Source organism: Chiloscyllium plagiosum, unplaced genomic scaffold, assembly GCF_037043375.1.
Source record: "Chiloscyllium plagiosum isolate Xiang-an unplaced genomic scaffold, Cpla_swu_hap1 HiC_scaffold_6, whole genome shotgun sequence".
Lineage (NCBI taxonomy): Eukaryota > Metazoa > Chordata > Chondrichthyes > Orectolobiformes > Hemiscylliidae > Chiloscyllium > Chiloscyllium plagiosum.
In genome coordinates this window covers 126684600-126703729 of record NW_028270144.1, presented here as the reverse complement: position 1 = coordinate 126703729, position 19130 = coordinate 126684600, and the positions used below count along the sequence as shown (strand labels likewise).

Here is a 19130-nt window from a genome sequence, read left to right as displayed (position 1 = left end):
AATAGGTTCATGGCTGATCTAACTTTCCTCACATCCACTTTCCTGCCCTTTCTCCTAAAACTCTTGTTTCCCCGACTGATAGAACTTTCTCTATCTCAGCCTTAAATATACACAAGGACTCTGCCCCCACAGCTCTCTGTGACAAGGAGTTCCAAAAACTCTCAACCCTCTGAGAGAAGAAATTCCTCCCCATTCCAGTCTGAAATTGGTGCCCTTTTATTCTGAGACTGTGCCCTCTGGTCCTAGACTCTCCCATGAGGGGAAACACCCTCTCAGTATTTACCCTGTCAAACCCCTTAAGAAGGAGAAAGTGAGGACTGCAGACGCTGGAGATCAGAGCTGAAAAATGTGTTGCTGGAAAAGCGCAGCAGGTCAGGCAGCATCCAAGGGGCAGGAGAATCGACGTTTCGGGCATGAGCCCTTCTTCAGGAATGAGGAAGGGCTTGTGCCTGAAACGTTGATTCTCCTGCTCCTTGGATGCTGCCTGACCTGCTGCGCTTTTCCAGCAACACAAACCCCTTAAGAATCCTGTATGTTTCAATTAGATCACCTCTCATTTTTCTAGATTCCAGGGAGTAGAGTCCCCACCAGAGTCTGTCTCATGCACTCACCAGCTGACAGTTTGTCAATGTCAACGTAGAGACGGAGGACAGCAGACCCTAAAACGAAGCCGAATGCTGGTCCCAGGACACTAACTGCAAACAGAATTCCTATAGGAAGAAAGAGAGCAGTCAGGGAGTGAAATTCCTTAGCATTCAACAAAAAGATCACAGACTCAAAACAGAAATTGCTGGAAAAGCTCAGCAAATCTGGCAGCATCTGTGGAGAGAAAGCACAAGTTGTAAAGTCATAGAGTCATACAGCATTGAAACAGACCCTTCGGCCCAACTAGTCCATGCTGAACATAATCCCAAACTAAAGTAATCCACCTGTCTGCTCCTGGCCCATATTCCTTCAAACCTTTCCTGTTCATGTATCTATCCAAATATCTTTTAAATACTATAACTGTATCTGCATCCATTATTTCCTCAGGAGGTTCATTCCACATGTGAACCATCCTCTGTAAAAAATTTGCCTCTTATGCCTTTTTAAAATCTCTCTCCTCTCACCCTTAAAAACTGCCCCCCTAGTCTTGAAATCCCCATTCTAAGGAAGAGACAACCACCATTAACTCTATCCGTACCTCTCATTATTTTATAAACTTCTATCAGATTACCTCTCAACTGCCTATGCTCCAGTAAAAAATGTTCCAGCCTTTATAACTCAAACCTTCCATACCTGGCAACATCCTGGTAAATCTCTTCTGAACCCTCTCCAGCTTAATAATATCTTTCCTATAACAGGGAGGCCAGAACTGGATACAGTATTCCACAAGAGGCCTCACCAATGTCATGTACCACCTCAACATGATATCCCAACCCCTATATTCAAAGGACTGAGCAATAAAGGCAACCCTTTTTAATTACCCTTTCTATATATGATGCAAAATTTAAAGAATTTTGTACTTGCACCCCTAGGTCCCTCTGTTCTACAACACTAGCCAAATCCCCACCAATAATTGTATAAGTCCTACCCTTGTTTGTTGTACTGAAACGTAATACAAGCATTTTCTCCCTACTTTCTACCCTCTCCACATAATTGCTTAATTGTCCCCTGAAAGCCTCGATTGAATCTGCATCTCCCCCACTCTCAGGTAGTGTGCTCCAAACTCTAACCACTCACTATGTGAGGATATGTTCTCGCATGTCACTGTTACTGCTTTTTGCCAATCATCTTAGAAGTGTGACCTCTGGTTCTCCATCCTTTCACCAATGGGAAAGATTTCTCCAGATTTAATCTGTCTAGACCCCTCATAACTTTGAACATATTGATCAAGTCTCCTCTGGAGCTTCCCTTCTCCAAGGGCAACTCCTGGCTTTTCCTTTCTATGTAACTGAAGTCCTCATAGTCTGCTAAGTCCCATCTGCACTTAAAAAGGGATAAATGTACTCAAAACTGAACCATAATCCATGTGAGTATTTCAGACTGTTGGCATTATGAAATAAAAAGACAGCCGTATGTATAAGAGACGCATCATGTTTTCCGTTTCAAGTGTACACGGGGTTAAAAAGCAAACTTTAAACCTGGTCAGTAGTCTGAGATCCTAGCATGTGGACTAGTCTGCTCTGAAGGCTACAGCTCTGAGACCATTAAACACCCTTGCAATTCAGGTAAAGAAAGAAATTAACTAACTCTGAGTGCTAGAAATCAACTAGCTAGCAAGTTTGTCAAAATCAAACAGGAGTAAAGGGTTTCAACAAAGCTAAAAATCCTAAAATTAACAGTCAACAAACTGCCATTGACTTTTCATGAACAATTCAAAGTGACTGACCTGTATCTTTTAAATATGATCTTCCAAAGATTCACACAGAGTCATAGAGTCTTACAGCGGAAACCACGCTACTTTGGTCCAACCAGTCCATGCCCGCTATAATCCCAAACTAAACTAGTCCCACCTGCCTGAACTTGACCCACATCCCTCCAAACCTTTCCTATTCATGTGCTTGTCTAAATGACTTTTAAATGTTGTAAATGTACCTTCATCCACCACTTTGTCTGGGAGTTCATTCCACATACGAACTACTCTCTGTGTAAAAAAATTGCCCCTCATGTCTTATTAAAATATTTCTCTTCTCACCTTAAAAAGATGCCCCCAATCTTTAAATCCCACATTCTAGGGAAAATACAGCTGCCATTCACCTTATCTAACCCCCCATTAGTTTATAAACCTCTAAATGGTCACCTCTCAACCTCCTATGCTCCAGTGAAAAAAGTCCAGTCTATCCAGCCTCTCCTTATAGCTCAAGCTCTCCATTCTTAGCAACATCTTGATAAATCTGTTCTGAACCCTCTCCATCTTAATATCCTCCATATAACAGGGTAACCAGAGTGTACTCGTACTCCAGAACAGGCCTCCTGTTGTCAACCGGAAGTGGCAGATTCAAACCACTAAAAAAATGCCAGAGGAAACATCACAGAAGCGCTTCACAGGAGGCTCCCAAGCACTGAGGATGTCACCTAGACAGGGGACGAAACATCTGCAACACAAATTCCCAGCTCGGCGAACAGAACCACAGCAACGAGCACCCGAGCTACAAATCTTCTCACAAAATTTGAAAGTCTGAAGAGGATTTTTGCTTTTAAGAGAAAAGGCGAAAAGCTAAAATATCGTTCAGTGTTTGTTTTGCAGCGAGCCGTTATAGAGGGAGCGCGCACCTCAAGCGGCTCTGCCAAACGCCTTCCCGGGAAGTATTCACAGGTGACCCTCTTCCTCTCTCTCCTTCACCCCAGTCTCCTGTAGATCCCACCACCCCAACCTCCAACAACTCAGCCTAACATACCATCATCATCACCATCACCTCTCAGCCTTCCAGTGTGCTTGCTGTCTTCCCGACTCTGGTGAGTGAAACTACACTGTACATACATTATTTGTACTTTATATAGGCTATATATTTATCATATCATTCCTGTTTTTACTATAAGTTAGTGTTAGTTTAGGTTTTGGTTGTTATTTGGTATGATTTGGTAGGTTATGTTTTGGGTCTGGGAACGCTCAGAAACTTTTCCCATTTAAATTAATGGTAATTGCTTCTTTGCTTTACCCCATTTCGGCTTACGAAAGGTTTCATAGGAATGCTCCACTTTCGGATAGCGGTAGACACTGGTGTTCACAGGTACATGTTCAGAGTGAAAGCTTACTCAGCTTACCGAGATACAAAGGTGAGTTCCTATTGCTGGCAAAATCATCAACATACGATATCCCAAACGGCTGAATGGGAACACCTCCGATTCCCAGCAGTAACTGCCCAACTATTAGCAGCGATAGCATGTCGTAACCACCGCTGCTTTCCTGCACACTGCAAATCTCACTGTTTAAATTCTGGTCCTGAGGCGTCAAGTGGCAGATATCAGAGACGTTATTAACATTATCTGAGGAAATAAAACAAAGGTTATTTTGAATTAAATTAGTGACTTTGTTTTAAATACCTCTATTAATATAACAAAAGATCTTTAGGCAGTTCATAGGAATGTTGTGACATATTAAAATATCAGCAGCAGGAGTAGGCCTTTGGGCCTTAGAACCTGCACCTCTATGCAGCAATGTGATCATAGCTGATCATCTAGCTCAGTCCCCTGTTCTCACTTTTCCTTCATAGCCTTTGATCTCTTTAGCTCTAAAATCTAGATCTATACTGTACCCTATCAAGGCCTTAAGTCCTTTCTAAAGAATTTGACATTAAAATCCAGATGAGGCCTAAGCAGTGATTTCTGAAGTTTTCCTTACGATTTCCTTATCTTGCTGACTCAATCGTCATGTTGGCATGCATACCAGCACAAATATTTTCACCACAATGGGTTTACACAAGCCAAGGCAACCAGGTGTGTCTGAAGGAGATAGCATTTTGTCATTGCGTGTATTCACTCATTGGATGTGGGTGTCGCTGGCTGACCCAGCATTTATTTCCGGTTCCTAGTTGCCCCTTGAGAAGGTGGGAGATGAGTTGCCTCTTGAACCGCTACAGTCCGCTTGCTGTAGGTAAACCCTCAATGGGAGGGAGATGCAGGATCTTGACCCAATAATACTGAAGAAACAGCGACATATTTCCAAGTCAGGATGGTGAGTGGCTTGGAGGGGAACTTGCAGGGGGTGGTTTGTGACCATGTATCTGCTGCCCTTGTCCTTCTAGATGATGGTGCTCATGGCATTGGAAGGTGCTGCTGCTGTCAGGAAAAACCTGAAGCCAGGCGAAAACAGCTAAAGGAATGCACTGCCCCACCCACCCCCTGCCATGACCACCTTCTGCCCCAAATGTAACAGAACCTGTGGAAGCCACATCGGTCTGTACAGCCATCTATGGACTCACCCTGAGACAGTGATTAGATTCCCTACAGTGCGGAAACAGGCCCTTCGGCCTAACAAGTCCACACCGACCCTCCAAAGAGTAGCCCACCCAGACCCATTTGCCTACTCCCTACCAATGCACCTATCACTAACAAGCAATTTAGCATGGCCAATTCACCTGACCCGCACGTCTTTGGACTGTGGGAGGAAACCCTTGCAGACACAGGGAGAATGTACAAACTCCACGCAGACAGACGCCTGAGGCTGGAATCGAACCCAGTTCCCTGGCGCTGCAAGGCAGCAGTGCTAACCACTGAGCCACTGTACTGCCCAGTGGAAGAGAGTTGTCCTTGTCTGTGAAGGACCACCAATGAAGATGATGTTGGAAGCTACTGTCTAAGGAGACTTGGTGAGTTGCTACAGATGGTATACACTGCTGCAATTAAGCATAAATGGTGGACAGAAGGAATGTTTAAATCTGAATTCAAAAGCCTACCCTTACATTTTGCATCATATTTTCCCATCAACTTCCATCAAGGGAGTCCTTTAGTTGAAAAGTAATCTGGAGAAACTGCCCATTAAGTGTTTAGACATAAGAACTCCTTAGACATATAAAACCAGTTTCAAGGTGGGAAATACTCACTTGTGGTGGTGCGATCGTATGTATATTTTCCCATGATGAAGTGGGGCAAGGCCATAGTGAATGCAGCAACACTAACGAGGATACCCCCGCAGCCAATCAGACGGGGGCGATGAACCCGACTGCCAAAGTAACTGACAAACACAATAAACACAGCGCTTCCAATCTGAAATGACAACATTAGGACCTCATAATGAAGAGAAAAGGGGTTCAAGACCTACCAAAGCAGTTGGATGATTTAAAATTCAATTAATTTATAAATCTAGAATTAAAACATTGGACTCATCAACAATGATCATTTATAGTAATGAAACTATTCTTGTTGTACAATCCCATCACTTCTGTCCTTTAGGGAAGGAAATTTGCCATCCTTATCTGGTTGGCCTACATGTGACTCGAGACCCACAGCAATGTGGTTAATTCTTAACTGCCCTCTGGGCAATTGGGGATGAGGAATAAATGCTGAAATTATCCAATTGCAACCATTGTTGATTGTATGAAGAACACATCTGGCTCACCAATGCCCTTCAGGGAGGGAAATCTGCTGTCCTCACCTAGTCTGGCCTACATATGACTCCAGACTCACAGCAACGTGATTATCTCTTAACCACCCTCTGAGATGGCCAAGCAAACCATTCCATTGTAAGGAGTTTCCCACTATCTGTGATGGGGTAATTAAGGATGGGTATTAAGGCGTGTCTTAGTCGGGACACTGGTATCCCTGGAACGAATGAGAAAGCCCCTGGCTGATTCAATGGTAACTTTCAAGATATGGTTGGGGGGAGGGGGTGTGTGTTTCTTTATGTGATGCTGTCCATCCCTAATTGCCCAGAATCAGGAAATATAGTCTCAGAGGAGATGGAGTGAAATTACTTCACTCAGGCGGCTATAGATTCTTTAGTTACTGTGTTTATTCAAGGTTCAATGGATATTTCTTAGGAATTAAAAATAAGGGGATTGGATGAGAGGTGGTGTTGAGCTGGACTCATGATCCAGTTAAAGTAGTCTCAAGGGGCAGAATGGCCAACTCCAGCTCTTACACTCCAATATTTCTCTGACGTTGCACACTTACCTCATTCAAAGAGGACAACATTCCTGAGGTCTGGCTGGAAAGTCCGAATCGTTTCTCAATGGTTGAGACAATGCTTTTCAGATACCCCGAGACCAGGAGTTGGGAGAGCTGTAACAGTCCGTGACATAGCACAAAAAACTATGGAGGAAGAGAGAACAGATGGTTCAATGCAAATTAGATCCAGTACCAAATGTGGTTCTTTCTCCCAGAATCCCTCAGGCCCCAACTGGCTCCACTCCCCTCCTCAAGGCATTCCCTGTGGCATACTTCAACCTTCAGGACCTCTGACCACACCATGCTCATTCCAGAGTTATCAGCCCTTCTGGGATTACCAATTACCCCTGGAATGTTCAATTTTTCAGGAGGATTGAGGAGGTCCTGGAGGGTTTGGGGAAGAAGGAGTTTACACAAAAGGATTGGCCTTGGTAAATTGTCCGTACTGTCCAAGGATGTGCAGGCTAGGTGGATTGACCTTGGTAAATTGTCCGTACTGTCCAAGGATGTGCAGGCTAGGTGGATTAGCCATGGAGAATACAGGGACAGGGTAAGGGGTAGTGGGTCTGGGTGGGATGCTTTTGGAGGATCAGTGTGGATGCAATGGGCTGAATGGCCTGCTTCAAGACTGTAGGGAATTCTATGAATGGTTGTCTTATAAGGAATGGGAGGAGAATCTGGGTTTGTATCTACTGGAGTTTAGAAGAGTAAGAGGGGACTTGATTGAAACAAATAAGACCCTATTGGATGTAGAATTCTGGATTAGTGGTGCTGGAAGAGCACAGCAGTTCAGGCAGCATCTAAGGAGCTTCGAAATCGACGTTTCGGGCAAAAGCCCTTCATCAGGAATAAAGGCAGAGAGCCTGAAGCGTGGAGAGATAAGCTAGAGGAGGGTGGGGATGGGGAGAAAGTAGCATAGAGTACAATAGGTGAGTGGGGGAGGGGATGAAGGTGATAGGTCAGGGAGGAGAGGGTGGAGTGGATAGGTGGAAAAGGAGATAGGCAGGTAGGACAAGTCCGGACAAGTCATGGGGACAGTGCTGAGCTACATTTTTACGTTTTTACCTATAGGATGTAGGTTTGCTGGAACATTTGCTTTCAGACTTTTGTCTCCATACTAGGTAACATCATTAGAGAGAGAGAGAGACAAGTGGTTATACATAGCTTGAGGGGCACCACTCCCATGGGGTAAGGGTGAGGAGGCAACCCTGCATGAATCACCACAACCACAACCATGACCTCACACTGTTGGCGTTATACCCATCCACATTTTAGCCACCTAATGAACTGAACCAACCAAACCCCAAAGGAGAATTCATTAGGGTAATTTAAAAAGAGTTCTCTTCTTAAGTGTCCGCTGAATAATTCGGTTTATTAATTGTACTCATTGGAACCCCATCAGAACACAGTGGCGGTGTATAAGTCCCTATTATGTAACTCACTAAGAGCTTTGATGCTCCAGTTTGGGATTTATCCATTAATTTGTTCAATGCAGCTCTTTCCCAACTTTCACAAACCATAAAAACCAAACATGAAACACAAATGGGTAACCTGGAGTTCATTGTAAGAATACCAGGGCTGATGATTTAGATGATCACATTTATGGCCAACCTTTTGTAATTCTAGCCCAGCACATAGCAGAGAGATGATAGTCTAGTGGTAATGGCATTAGACTAGCAATCTAGAACCTCAGGTTAGTGTGACATGGGTACAAATCAGGTCATAGCAGATGGTTAAGTTTGAATTCAATAAAACATTTGGAATTAAAAATCTAGTCAGATTGCCATAAAAATCTACCTGGTTCACTAATGGACATCTGCCATTAGTAACTTCAGACCCACTGCAATGTGGTTGACTCTGGGCAACTAGGGATGGGCAATAATGCTGATCTAGTCAGCGATGCCCATATCCCATGAATGTATGAGGAAACTTGCATCTATATAGCACCTTTTATGTCAGGATAATCAAATATTAGATTACATTACAGCGTGGAAACAGGCCCTTCGGCCCAACAAGTCCACACCGACCCGCCGAAGCGTAACCCACCCATACCCCTACATTTACCCCTTACCTAACACTACGGGCCTTACCTAACACTACGGGCAATTTAGCATGGCCAATTCACCTAATCTGCACGTCTTTGGACTGTGGGAGGAAACCGGAGCACCCGGAGGAAACCCACGCAGACACGGGGAGAACGTGCAAACTCCACACAGTCAGTCGCCTGAGGCAGGAATTGAACCCGGGTCTCTGATGCTGTGAGGCAGCAGTGCTAACCACTGTGCCACCGTGCCGCCCTTATATAGTTTGCTGCATTAGGATTAATGGACAAAGTGGTGCCTTAAAGGAGGAGGGAGGGAGGAAACAGAAAGGTTTAGGATGGGAATTCCAGAGCTTGTGGTGAAGGCAGCTGAAGACAAACAAAAAAGGCTTGAATTGGAGGATTGAGGAGGTCCTGGAGGGTTTGGGGAAGAAGGAGTTTACACAAAAGGAATGGATTTGAAAATAAATGAGACTTCTGAGACAGAGGCTTTGCCCGGAGCCAATGTAGATCAGTGAGCACAGAGGGAGAATAGGAATTGGTAAGGATTGGCATATAAGCAGAATTCTAAATAAGCTCAAGTAGGAGGCAGGTATAGACGCAAGAAGGAATAATATCCTACGACTCCCACACTCACCTTTATACTGTGAAACGGGTTAGTGGCACATCTTCTGGGCTGTTCCTCAGTGTGACTGGGCTTTGATGCAGTTGTCGGAGGTCCAGTTATCCCCATCTTCAAGGTCAGGTATCTCTGTTCCGGGAGAAAGCCATACAATTTTCGGTTAGGGTGTTTGAGCTCCTGTCACTTGATTGCAACCACCAGCCAGCTTTACCCATGGTAAAAGATGCATTATAAGCAGAACTTATTTCAACGGCTTCAGAATTAGATCCATAGTGTGCACGTTACACATTTCAATCAAACCCAGTCCTGTAATATGACAAAGTTCAACACATATGTCCATTTGTCTAATAATCGAGGAAAAGCAATCAGAGCAGAGGGAGACATTTAGATGTTTGAACCTTTTTCACCATTCAATCCGTCCTGGCTCACTTACATAGCTGCTACGGTCAACAAAGCACAAAAATGCCTCCATTTCCTCAGGAGGCTAAGGAAATTCAGCATGTCAATTTTTATCAATTTTTATAGATGCAACATAGAAAGCATTCTATGTGATGCTGAAAATGTGTTGCTGGAAAAGCGCAGCAGGTCAGGCAGCATCCAGGGAACAGGAGAATCGACGTTTCGGGCATAAGCCCTTCTTCAGGAATGAGGAAAGTTTGTCCAGCAGGCTAAGATAAAAGGTAGGGAGGAGGGACTTGGGGGAGGGGTGTCGGAAATGTGATAGGTGGAAAGAGGTCAAGGTGAGGGTGATAGGTCAGACTGGGGTGGGGGCGGAGAGGTCAGGAAGAAGATTGCAGGTTAGGAAGGCGGTGCTGAATTCGATGGATTTGACTGAGACAAGGTGGGGGGAGGGGAAATGAGGAAACTGGTGAAATCCGAGTTCATCCCTTGTGGTTGGAGGGTTCCCAGGCGGAAGATGAGGCGCTCTTCCTCCAACCGTCGTTTTGTTGTGGTCTGGCGATGGAGGAGTCCAAAGACCTGCATATCCTTGGTGGAGTGGGAGGGGGAGTTGAAATGTTGAGCCACAGGGTGGTTGGGTTGGTTGGTCCGGGTGTCCCAGAGGTGTTCTCTGAAACGCTCCGCAAGTAGCCGGCCTGTCTCCCCAATATAGAGGAGGCCACATCGGGTGCAGAGGATGCAATAGATGATGTGTGTGGAGGTGCAGGTGAATCTGTGGCAGATATGGAAGTTTCCTTTGGGGTCTTGGAGGGAGGTGAGGGGGGAGGTGTCTCAGTCAAATCCATCGAATTCAGCACCGCCTTCCTAACCTGCAATCTTCTTCCTGACCTCTCCGCCCCCACCCCAGTCTGACCTATCACCCTCACCTTGACCTCTTTCCACCTATCACATTTCCGACACCCCACCCCCAAGTCCCTCCTCCCTACCTTTTATCTTAGCCTGCTGGACAAACTTTCCTCATTCCTGAAGAAGGGCTTATGCCCGAAACGTCGATTCTCCTGTTCCCTGGATGCTGCCTGACCTGCTGCGCTTTTCCAGCAACACATTTTCAGCTCTGATCTCCAGCATCTGCAGTCCTCACTCTCTCCTCTTCTATGTGATGCACCTTGGCTTGGTACGGCAACTGCTCTGCCCAGGACTGTAAGAAACTACATAGAGCTGTGAGCGCAGCCCAATCCATCACACAAACCAACCTTCCATCCACTGACTCCATTTATACTTCCTGCTGCCTTGGGAAGACAACGAACATGGTCAAAGACCCCTCCCACCCCGGTTATAACCTCTTCCAACCTCTTCCATCAGGTAAAAGGTACAAACTCTTAATCACACGCACCAACAGATTCAAGAACAGCTTCTTCCTCACTGTTTTAGGCTTTTGAATGGACCTCTCAACTTTTAAATTTAAACGTTGATCTCTCTCTTTGTGCACCTTCTCTGTAGTCCATATTATATTCTTCACTTTGGTCTACTGCCCTTATGAACTTTGTATGGTCTGACCTGCCCGTGCTGTACGCAAAACAAAACTCATCACTGTCCCGAGGTACATGTGACAATAATATATCAAATCAAACTAATAGGATTGTAGCGAACAGATATTTCAATCCCATGGATATCTGGTTCCATACCCCTACATAGCCTTATTTAACACAAATCCATCAATCTCAGTTTTTGCAATTTTCAACTGAGTCCTCTTACCCCATCCCACTCAGTCTGGAGCTCTCTGGAGACAGGGACAAGGAATGGTCCAGATTTTCACACCCCTCTTTTGTGTGAAGACATGATTTCTGATAAAGCCCCCTTAACTGCCTGGTCCTCATTCTCAAGTTACATGCTCCACCAGAAGAAATAGATTCCCTGCATCAAAAGTCCTTAAATCTGGAGTTGAAAGCTCATCTCAGTCACGGTGAGCCATCATCAATTGCCTTAGGAAATGTCACCAATGCCCCTTCACGAACGGAAATCTGCCATTCTTACCTGGTCTGGTCTACATGTGACTCTGGAACCCCAGCAGCATGATTGACTCTTAACTGCCCTCTGAAATAACTCAGTAAACCACATTACTCAAGGGGCAATTAGGGGGATAAATGCTAGCCTTGCCAACAGTGCCCACATCCCCATGAAAAGATAAACAAAAAAGAAATCAGGATCTGGGAACATTTTCCTTCACAAAGAAGATCATTCGTTAAAATTACACAGGAAAAGTTTACAGATATCAGTTTCAGGTTAATAACCACACTCTTTCATTATATCAAAACATAGTGTTGTAAGAGATTTTATCATCAGAAGGATAATGATCCTTTTGTATGAATGAATGAATTTGGTGCTCATTAACTTGTGACTATGAAGGATTGTTGTTTTTCAGCTTACGTCACTGTACAATGATCAGTTCTGGGCACTACACCTCAAGAAGTGTGTTTTAGCTTCAGGGAAAGTGCATTGCAGGGACATCAGAATAATACAATCAGTTGAATTATAAGAACAACTTGCATTGCATTCCTTGGGTATAAAGGAGATCCAATCAAACATTTTAAGACAATTAAATGATTTGAGAGGGTAAGTAGAGACATGCATCCCTTTAATGCCAGGACTGTGGGCAGAGGAGATGCACTCTTACCTCCAGAGTCCTCCAAAATCAGAAGACCATGCTCCATACAGCACTGGCATTCAGATTGCAACGTATAGACCCTCGGATGGATATACATGGATGCATACGTACAGCTCAGGGAGATCACTGGTTAAGACTAAGGGTTGTCGAGGAGATGTGCTATCAGGTGAGAAACCCAGGAGCGGTGGAATTTTCACTGTCAGCGTTGGGAATTTCGCTTGTGCTTGTGTCCCACCTGGTCTATGAGGAGCCCTGTGAGGACACTTGGCTTTCCTTGAAACTGCTCTTGCTTTTCTTGTAAATGCCTGAGGAACCTGGCTGTCCCAGGCCTGAACCTGTCAAACAAGTTAAATCAGAGGCTTTGTGCGTCACAAACTGAATGCCTGCCCCATTAATTGCCTAGCGTCACCTCAGTAATTCCCAGAAAGTGACACATTGGAGTCATCTTCTGTAACTTCAGACAAAGAGGTAGTAGTTGGGACAGTTTTCTACACAGAAGAGAAAGCTGAGGAGACCTGGTTTAAATATTAACAAAGAAACACAGAAGACAGGAGCAGAAATAGGCCATTCGGCCCCTTAAGCCTACTTAACCGTTCAATGTGATCATGGTTGATAATTGAGCTGAATATCCTGATCCATTTCCCCCCACTCCAACAAATCCCTTAATCCCTTTAACCATAAGAATGATATTTCTTGGCCTCAGCCACTTTCTGTAGTACTGAATTCCACAGGCTCACCTCTCTCTGGGTGAAGGAATTTTCTCTCATCTCACTCCGAAAAGGTTTACCCTTAATCTATGATCCCTGATTCTGGATCCCCCCACCATTGGGAACATTCTTCCCTGTCACTCTAACCTGTTTAATCCTGTTAGAATTTTATGGGTTTCTATGAGGTTTTCCCTCATTCTTCTAAACTCCGGTGAATACAGTCCTAACCGACTCAATCTCTCCTCATAAATCAATCCTTCCAGTCCAGGAATCACCTTTGCTGCACTCCCTCCATAGCAAGAATATCTTTCATCAGACAAGAAGACCAAAACTGAACTCAGTATTCCAGGTGTGGACTCATCATTGTCCTGTACAATTGCAGCAAGACATCCCCATTCCTGTACTCGAATCTTCTCGTTATGAAGACCATCATATCCCATTTGCCTTCCTCACTACCTGCTGCCCCTGCATTGCTTACTTTCGGTGATTGGTGCACAAGGACACCCAGGTCTCATTGAACATTCCCCTCTCTCAACTTACAGCCATTCGAGTAATTACTTGCCGGCCTATTTTTGTAAACCAGGTGGTTAACTTCACATTTATCCACATTATACTGCATCTGCCATTAATTTGCTCACTCACTCAGCCTGTCCAAATCACATTGCAACATCTCTGCATTCTCTTCACCAGCTTTGTGTCATCTGTGAATTTGGAGATTTCACATTTAGTTCCTTCATCCAAATCATTAATACATATTGTGACTAGCTGGAGTCCTCGTACCCCATTAGTCACTGCCTATCATTCATAAAAGGGTTATTTTATTCCTCCTCTGCTTCCTGCCTACCCACCAGCTTTCTATCCATCTCAATATATTACCTCCAATTTCATGCACTTTAATTTTACATTTTAATCTCTTATGTGGGATTTTGTCATAAGCCTTCTGTAAGTCTAGATAAAGGACATCCACTGGCTCACCCGATCAACTCTCCTTGTTACATCATTGAAGAATTCCAGTAGGTTTTCAAAATCATGATGCATTTGGGCAGGGTAGATACCACCCACGCCCTCCACCTCCTCCAAGACTTCCGTTTCCCCGGTCCCCAACGCCTCATCTTCACCATGGATATCCAATCCCTCTACACCTCCATCCGCCATGACTAGGGCCTCCAAGCCCTCCGTTTTTTCCTCTCCAGACGTCCCCAACAGTACCCTTCCACCGACACTCTCATTCGTTTGGCCGAACTGGTCCTCACCCTTAACAATTTCTCCTTTGAATCCTCCCACTTCCTCCAGACCAAAGGGGTAGCCATGGGCACACGTATGGGCCCCAGCTATGCCTGTCTCATTGTTGGCTACGTAGAGCAGTTGATCTTCCGTAATTACACCGGCACCACTCCCCAGCTCTTCCTCCGCTACATTGATGACTGCATTGGTGCCACCTCGTGCTCCCGCGAGGAGGTTGAGCAATTCATCAACTTCACCAACACATTCCACCCTGACCTTAAATTTACCTGGACCATCTCTTACACCTCCCTCCCCTTCCTGGACCTCTCCATCTCCATTAGTGACGACCGACTTGACACTGACATTTTTTACAAACCCACCAACTCCCACAGCTACCTGGATTACACCTCTTCCCACCCTATCTCTTGCAAAAATGCCATCCCGCATTCCCAATTCCTCCGCCTCCGCCGTATCTGCTCCCAGGAGGACCAGTTCCACCATAGAACACACCTGATGGCCTCCTTCTTTAGAGACCGCAATTTCCCTTCCCATGTGGTTAAAGATGCCCTCCAACGCATCTCATCCACATCCTGCACCTCTGCCCTCAGACCTCACCCCTCCAACCGTAACAAGGACGGAACGCCCCTGGTGCTCACCTTCCACCCTACCAACCTTCGCATAAACCAAATCATCCGCCGACATTTCCGCCACCTCCAAAAAGACCCCACCACCAGGGATATATTTCCCTCCCCACCCCTTTCCCCCTTCCGCAAAGACCGTTCCCTCCGTGACTACCTGGTCAGGTCCACGCCACCCTACGACCCACCCTCCCATCCTGGCACTTTCCCCTGCCACCGCAGGAACTGTAAAACCTGTGCCCACACCTCCTCCCTCACCTCTATCCAAGGCCCTAAAGGAGCCTTCCACATCCATCAAAGTTTTACCTGCACATCCATCAATATCATTTATTGTATCCGTTGCTCCCGATGCAGTCTCCTCTACATTGGGGAGACTGGGCGCCTCCTAGCAGAGCGCTTTAGTGAACATCTCCGAGACACCCGCACCAATCAACCAAACCGCCCTGTGGCCCAACATTTCAACTCCCCCTACCACTCTGCCGAGGACATGGAGGTCCTGGGCCTCCTTCACCACCGCTCCCTCACCACCAGATGCCTGGAGGAAGAACGCCTCATCTTCCGCCTTGGAACACTTCAACCCCAGGGCATCAATGTGGACTTCAACAGCTTCCCCTTCCCCCACCTCATCCTAGTTTCAAACTTCCAGCCCGCACTGTCCCCTTGACCTGTCCGGACTTGTCCGACCTGCCTAGTTCCTTTTCCACCTATCCACTCCACCCTCTCCTCCCTGACCTACCACCTTCATCTCCTCCCCCACTCACCTTTTGTACTCTATGCTACTTTCTCCCCACCCCCACCCTCCTCTAGCTTATCTCTGCACACTTCAGGCTCTCTGCCTTTATTCCTGATGAAGGGCTTTTGCCCGAAATGTCGATTTTGGTGCTCGTCGGATGCTGCCTGAATTGCTGTGCTCTTCCAGCACCACTGATCCAGAATCTGGTTTCCAGCATCTGCAGTCATTGTTTTTACCTCATAAATCGCAAAAGGGTAGCATTCAAGCTCCAAGGGTGATAGGGAAAGAAAACAGAACGGTCAAAGGGAATGGAGTATAAAAGGCAGGAAGGCTTTGTTAAAACTACACAAAGCACCAGTCAGACCACAGCAGGAATACGGTGAACAGTTTTGGGTCCCTTATCTAAGGAAAGATATAGTGGTATTGGAGACAGTCCAAAAAAGGTTCACTCTGCTGATCCTGGGGATGAAGGGACTGTCTTGTGGGGGAGAGGTTGAGTAGATTGGGCTTGTACATATTGGAATATGGGAGAAAGTGAGGACTGCTGATGCTGGAGATCAGAGTCAAAGAGTGTGCTGCTGCAAAAGCACAGCCGGCAAGGCAGTATCTGAGGAGCAGGAGAATTGACGTTTCGAGCATAAGCTCTTCATCAGGAATTGGGGGAGAGGGCCAAGGGGGCTGAGAGATTAATGGGAGGGGATAGGGCTGGGGGAAAGGTAGCTGGAAGCGCGATAGGTGGATGAAGGTAGAGGTGATGGTGATATGTCGGAGAGGAGAGTGGAGTGGATAGGTGGAATGGAAGATGGACAGGTAGGACAGTTCAAGAGGGCGGTGCCGGGTTGGAGGGTTGGATCTAGGATAAGGTGGGGGGAGGGGAAACGGCCCCCTTGGGCCACGTCTTCATTCCTGATTAAGAGCATTTGCTCGAAACATCAACTCTTCTGTTCCTCGGATGCTGCCTGACTGACTGTGTTTTTCCAGCACCACACTCTTCAACTCTTATTGGAATATAGATGGTTGAGAAATGTTATTGATACCTACAACATGCTTAGTGTCTGCAATGGTTTGTTTCCCATTGTGGAAGAGTCCAAGACCAGAGAGCATAATCTTAGAATAAGGGACAACATATTTCAGACAGACTTGGAGAGGAATTTCTTCTCTCAGACGATAGTCAATCTGTGGAATTCCTTACTACAAAGGGCTGTCGAGGCTGGGTCATTAAGAATATTCATTGCTGAGACAGACATATTTTTAATCAGGAAAGAAACCAAGGATTATGGATAAAAGCCATGATCTCATTAACTGGTGGAGCAGAATTGATGTGCTGAATGGCCTACTTCTGCTCTAATGTCTTACGGTCTTTTCCAATTACACCAACTTTAACTCTGAAGGCCTCATCAACTCAATCCTCCCTCTACACTGTCCCCATCAAATACTCTGTTTGTAATTTTTATTAATTTTTATTAATGACTTGGTTGAGGGAGTCGAAGGGTGGGTCAGTAAATTTGCAGATGATACGAAGATTGGTGGAGTTGTGGATAGTGAGGAGGGCTGTTATCGGCTCCAAAGAGACTTAGATATGATGCAGAGCTGGGCTGAGGAGTGGCAGATGGAGTTCAACCCTGCCAAGTGTGAGGTTGTCCATTTTGGAAACACAAATAAGAATGCGGAATACAGGGTTAACGGTAGGGTTCTTAGTGAGGTGGAGGAACAGAGGGATCTTGGGGTCTATGTTCATAGATCTTTGAAAGTTGCCACTCAGGTGGATAGAGCTTGTAAGAAGGCCTATGGTGTATTAGCGTTCATTAGCAGAGGGATTGAAATCAAGAGTCGTGAAGTGATGTTGCAACTGTACAGGACTTTGGTTAGGCCAAATTTGGAGTACTGTGTGCAGTTCTGGTCGCCTCACTTTAGGAAAGATGTGGAAGCTTTGGAGAGGGTGCAGAGAAGATTTACCAGGATGTTGCCTGGAATGGAGAATAGGTCGTACGAGGATAGGTTGAGAGTGCTAAGCCTTTTCTCGTTGGAACGGTGAAGGATGAGGGGTGACTTGATAGAGGTTTATAAGATGATCAGAGGAATAGATAGAGTAGACAGTCAGAAACTTTTTCCCCAGGTGCAACAGAGTGTTACAAGGGGACATAAATTTAAGGTGAAGGGTGGAAGGTATAGGGGAGATGTCAGGGGTGGGTTCTTTACCCAGAGAGTGGTGGGGGCATAGAATGCGCTGCCTGTGGGAGTGGTAGAGTCAGAATCTTTGGTGACCTTTAAGCGGCAATTGGATAGGTACATGGATGGGTGCTTAAGCTAGGACAAATGTACGGCACAAAATCGTGGGCCGAAGGACCTGTTCTGTGCTGTATTGTTCTATGTTCTATTTTCTATGTACTCCCAGGACATGGACAGCATAGGGTTAGATACAGAATAAAGTTTTCTCTATACTTTCCCCCCTATCAAACTCTCCCAGACAGGGGCAGTACAGGATTAGTTACAGATTAAAGCTCCCTCTATACGTCCCCCCCATCAAATACTCCCAGGACAGGGACAGTACAGGGTTAGTTACAGAATAAAACTCCCTCTATACCACCCCCCCCCAACACCCCATCAAACACTCCCAGGACAGGAACTGTACAGGGTTAGATACAGAATAAAGCTCCCTCTATACTTTCACCCCATCAAACATTCCCTGGACAGGGATAGTACAGGGATAGTTACAGAGTAAAGCTACCTCTACACTGTCCCCATCAAACATTCCCAGGACAGGGGCAGCACAGGGTTAGATACAGAGTAAAGCTCATTGCTCTAAGGTCAATTTCAATGCAATTATTACATTGTAAACTTTCCTTAACTCCACCCTGCTGAGTAGATTAGTATTGCTATAGTAACATTATGAACAGCAAACAAATCCCTTCACAATAGTGTCGCGAATGGATTAAAATACATACAAGACCGTAAGACATGGGAACTGAAATAGGCCATTCAGCCCAATGAATCTGCTCCACTACTCAATCAGATCATGAGTGAACTGGTTGTACTGAACTCCAGTGATCTGGAGTCTATTTTAAAGGCAAGCGCACTGATAAAGTGGCATTTCCCCAGTCATGTTGGATTTGAGTCATTACTAACTGAATAACCTCTCTGCCCTTTTTGTTTCAGTCTCTCCTTTCTTGGAAGTTTGTGAGTACGTTTGGGAGGGTTTTGGATACCTGGATAATTGGGGCTTATTCTGGGATAGGTGGGACCTCTACAAATAGGAGAGTCTACACCTGAACCACAGGGGTACCAATATCCGGGGGGGGAGGGGGATATTTGCTAATGCTCTTCGGGAGGATTTAAATTAATTCAGCAGGGAGATGGGAACCTAAATTGTACTTCCAGGCTCGAGGAGGTTGAGAGTAGTGAGTTCAGAAATGAGGTTTCAAGGTTGCAAGAGTTCACCGGCAAGCAGGAAGGTGTTTTGAAGTGTGTCTCCTTCAATGCCAGGAGCATCCGGAATAAGGTGGATGAACTTGC

At 45.6% G+C, this 19130-nt stretch overlaps 1 protein-coding gene across 3 annotated transcripts in view; it reads right to left on the bottom strand.

The window, feature by feature from the left end:
• slco2b1 (solute carrier organic anion transporter family, member 2B1) overlaps positions 1 to 19130 on the bottom strand; it is a 97216-nt gene that overhangs the window by 40209 nt on the left and 37877 nt on the right. For all 3 annotated transcript variants that reach the window (XM_087988439.1, XM_043692506.2, XM_043692507.2), the window contains 5 exons: positions 9267 to 9380; positions 6595 to 6732; positions 5526 to 5688; positions 3748 to 3969; positions 612 to 710 (listed from right to left, as the gene is read on the bottom strand). In XM_087988439.1, the coding sequence (XP_087844565.1) occupies positions 612 to 710; positions 3748 to 3969; positions 5526 to 5688; positions 6595 to 6732; positions 9267 to 9362 (718 nt within the window). In that variant the 5' untranslated portion in view covers positions 9363 to 9380. The remainder of the gene's footprint in view (positions 1 to 611; positions 711 to 3747; positions 3970 to 5525; positions 5689 to 6594; positions 6733 to 9266; positions 9381 to 19130) is intronic.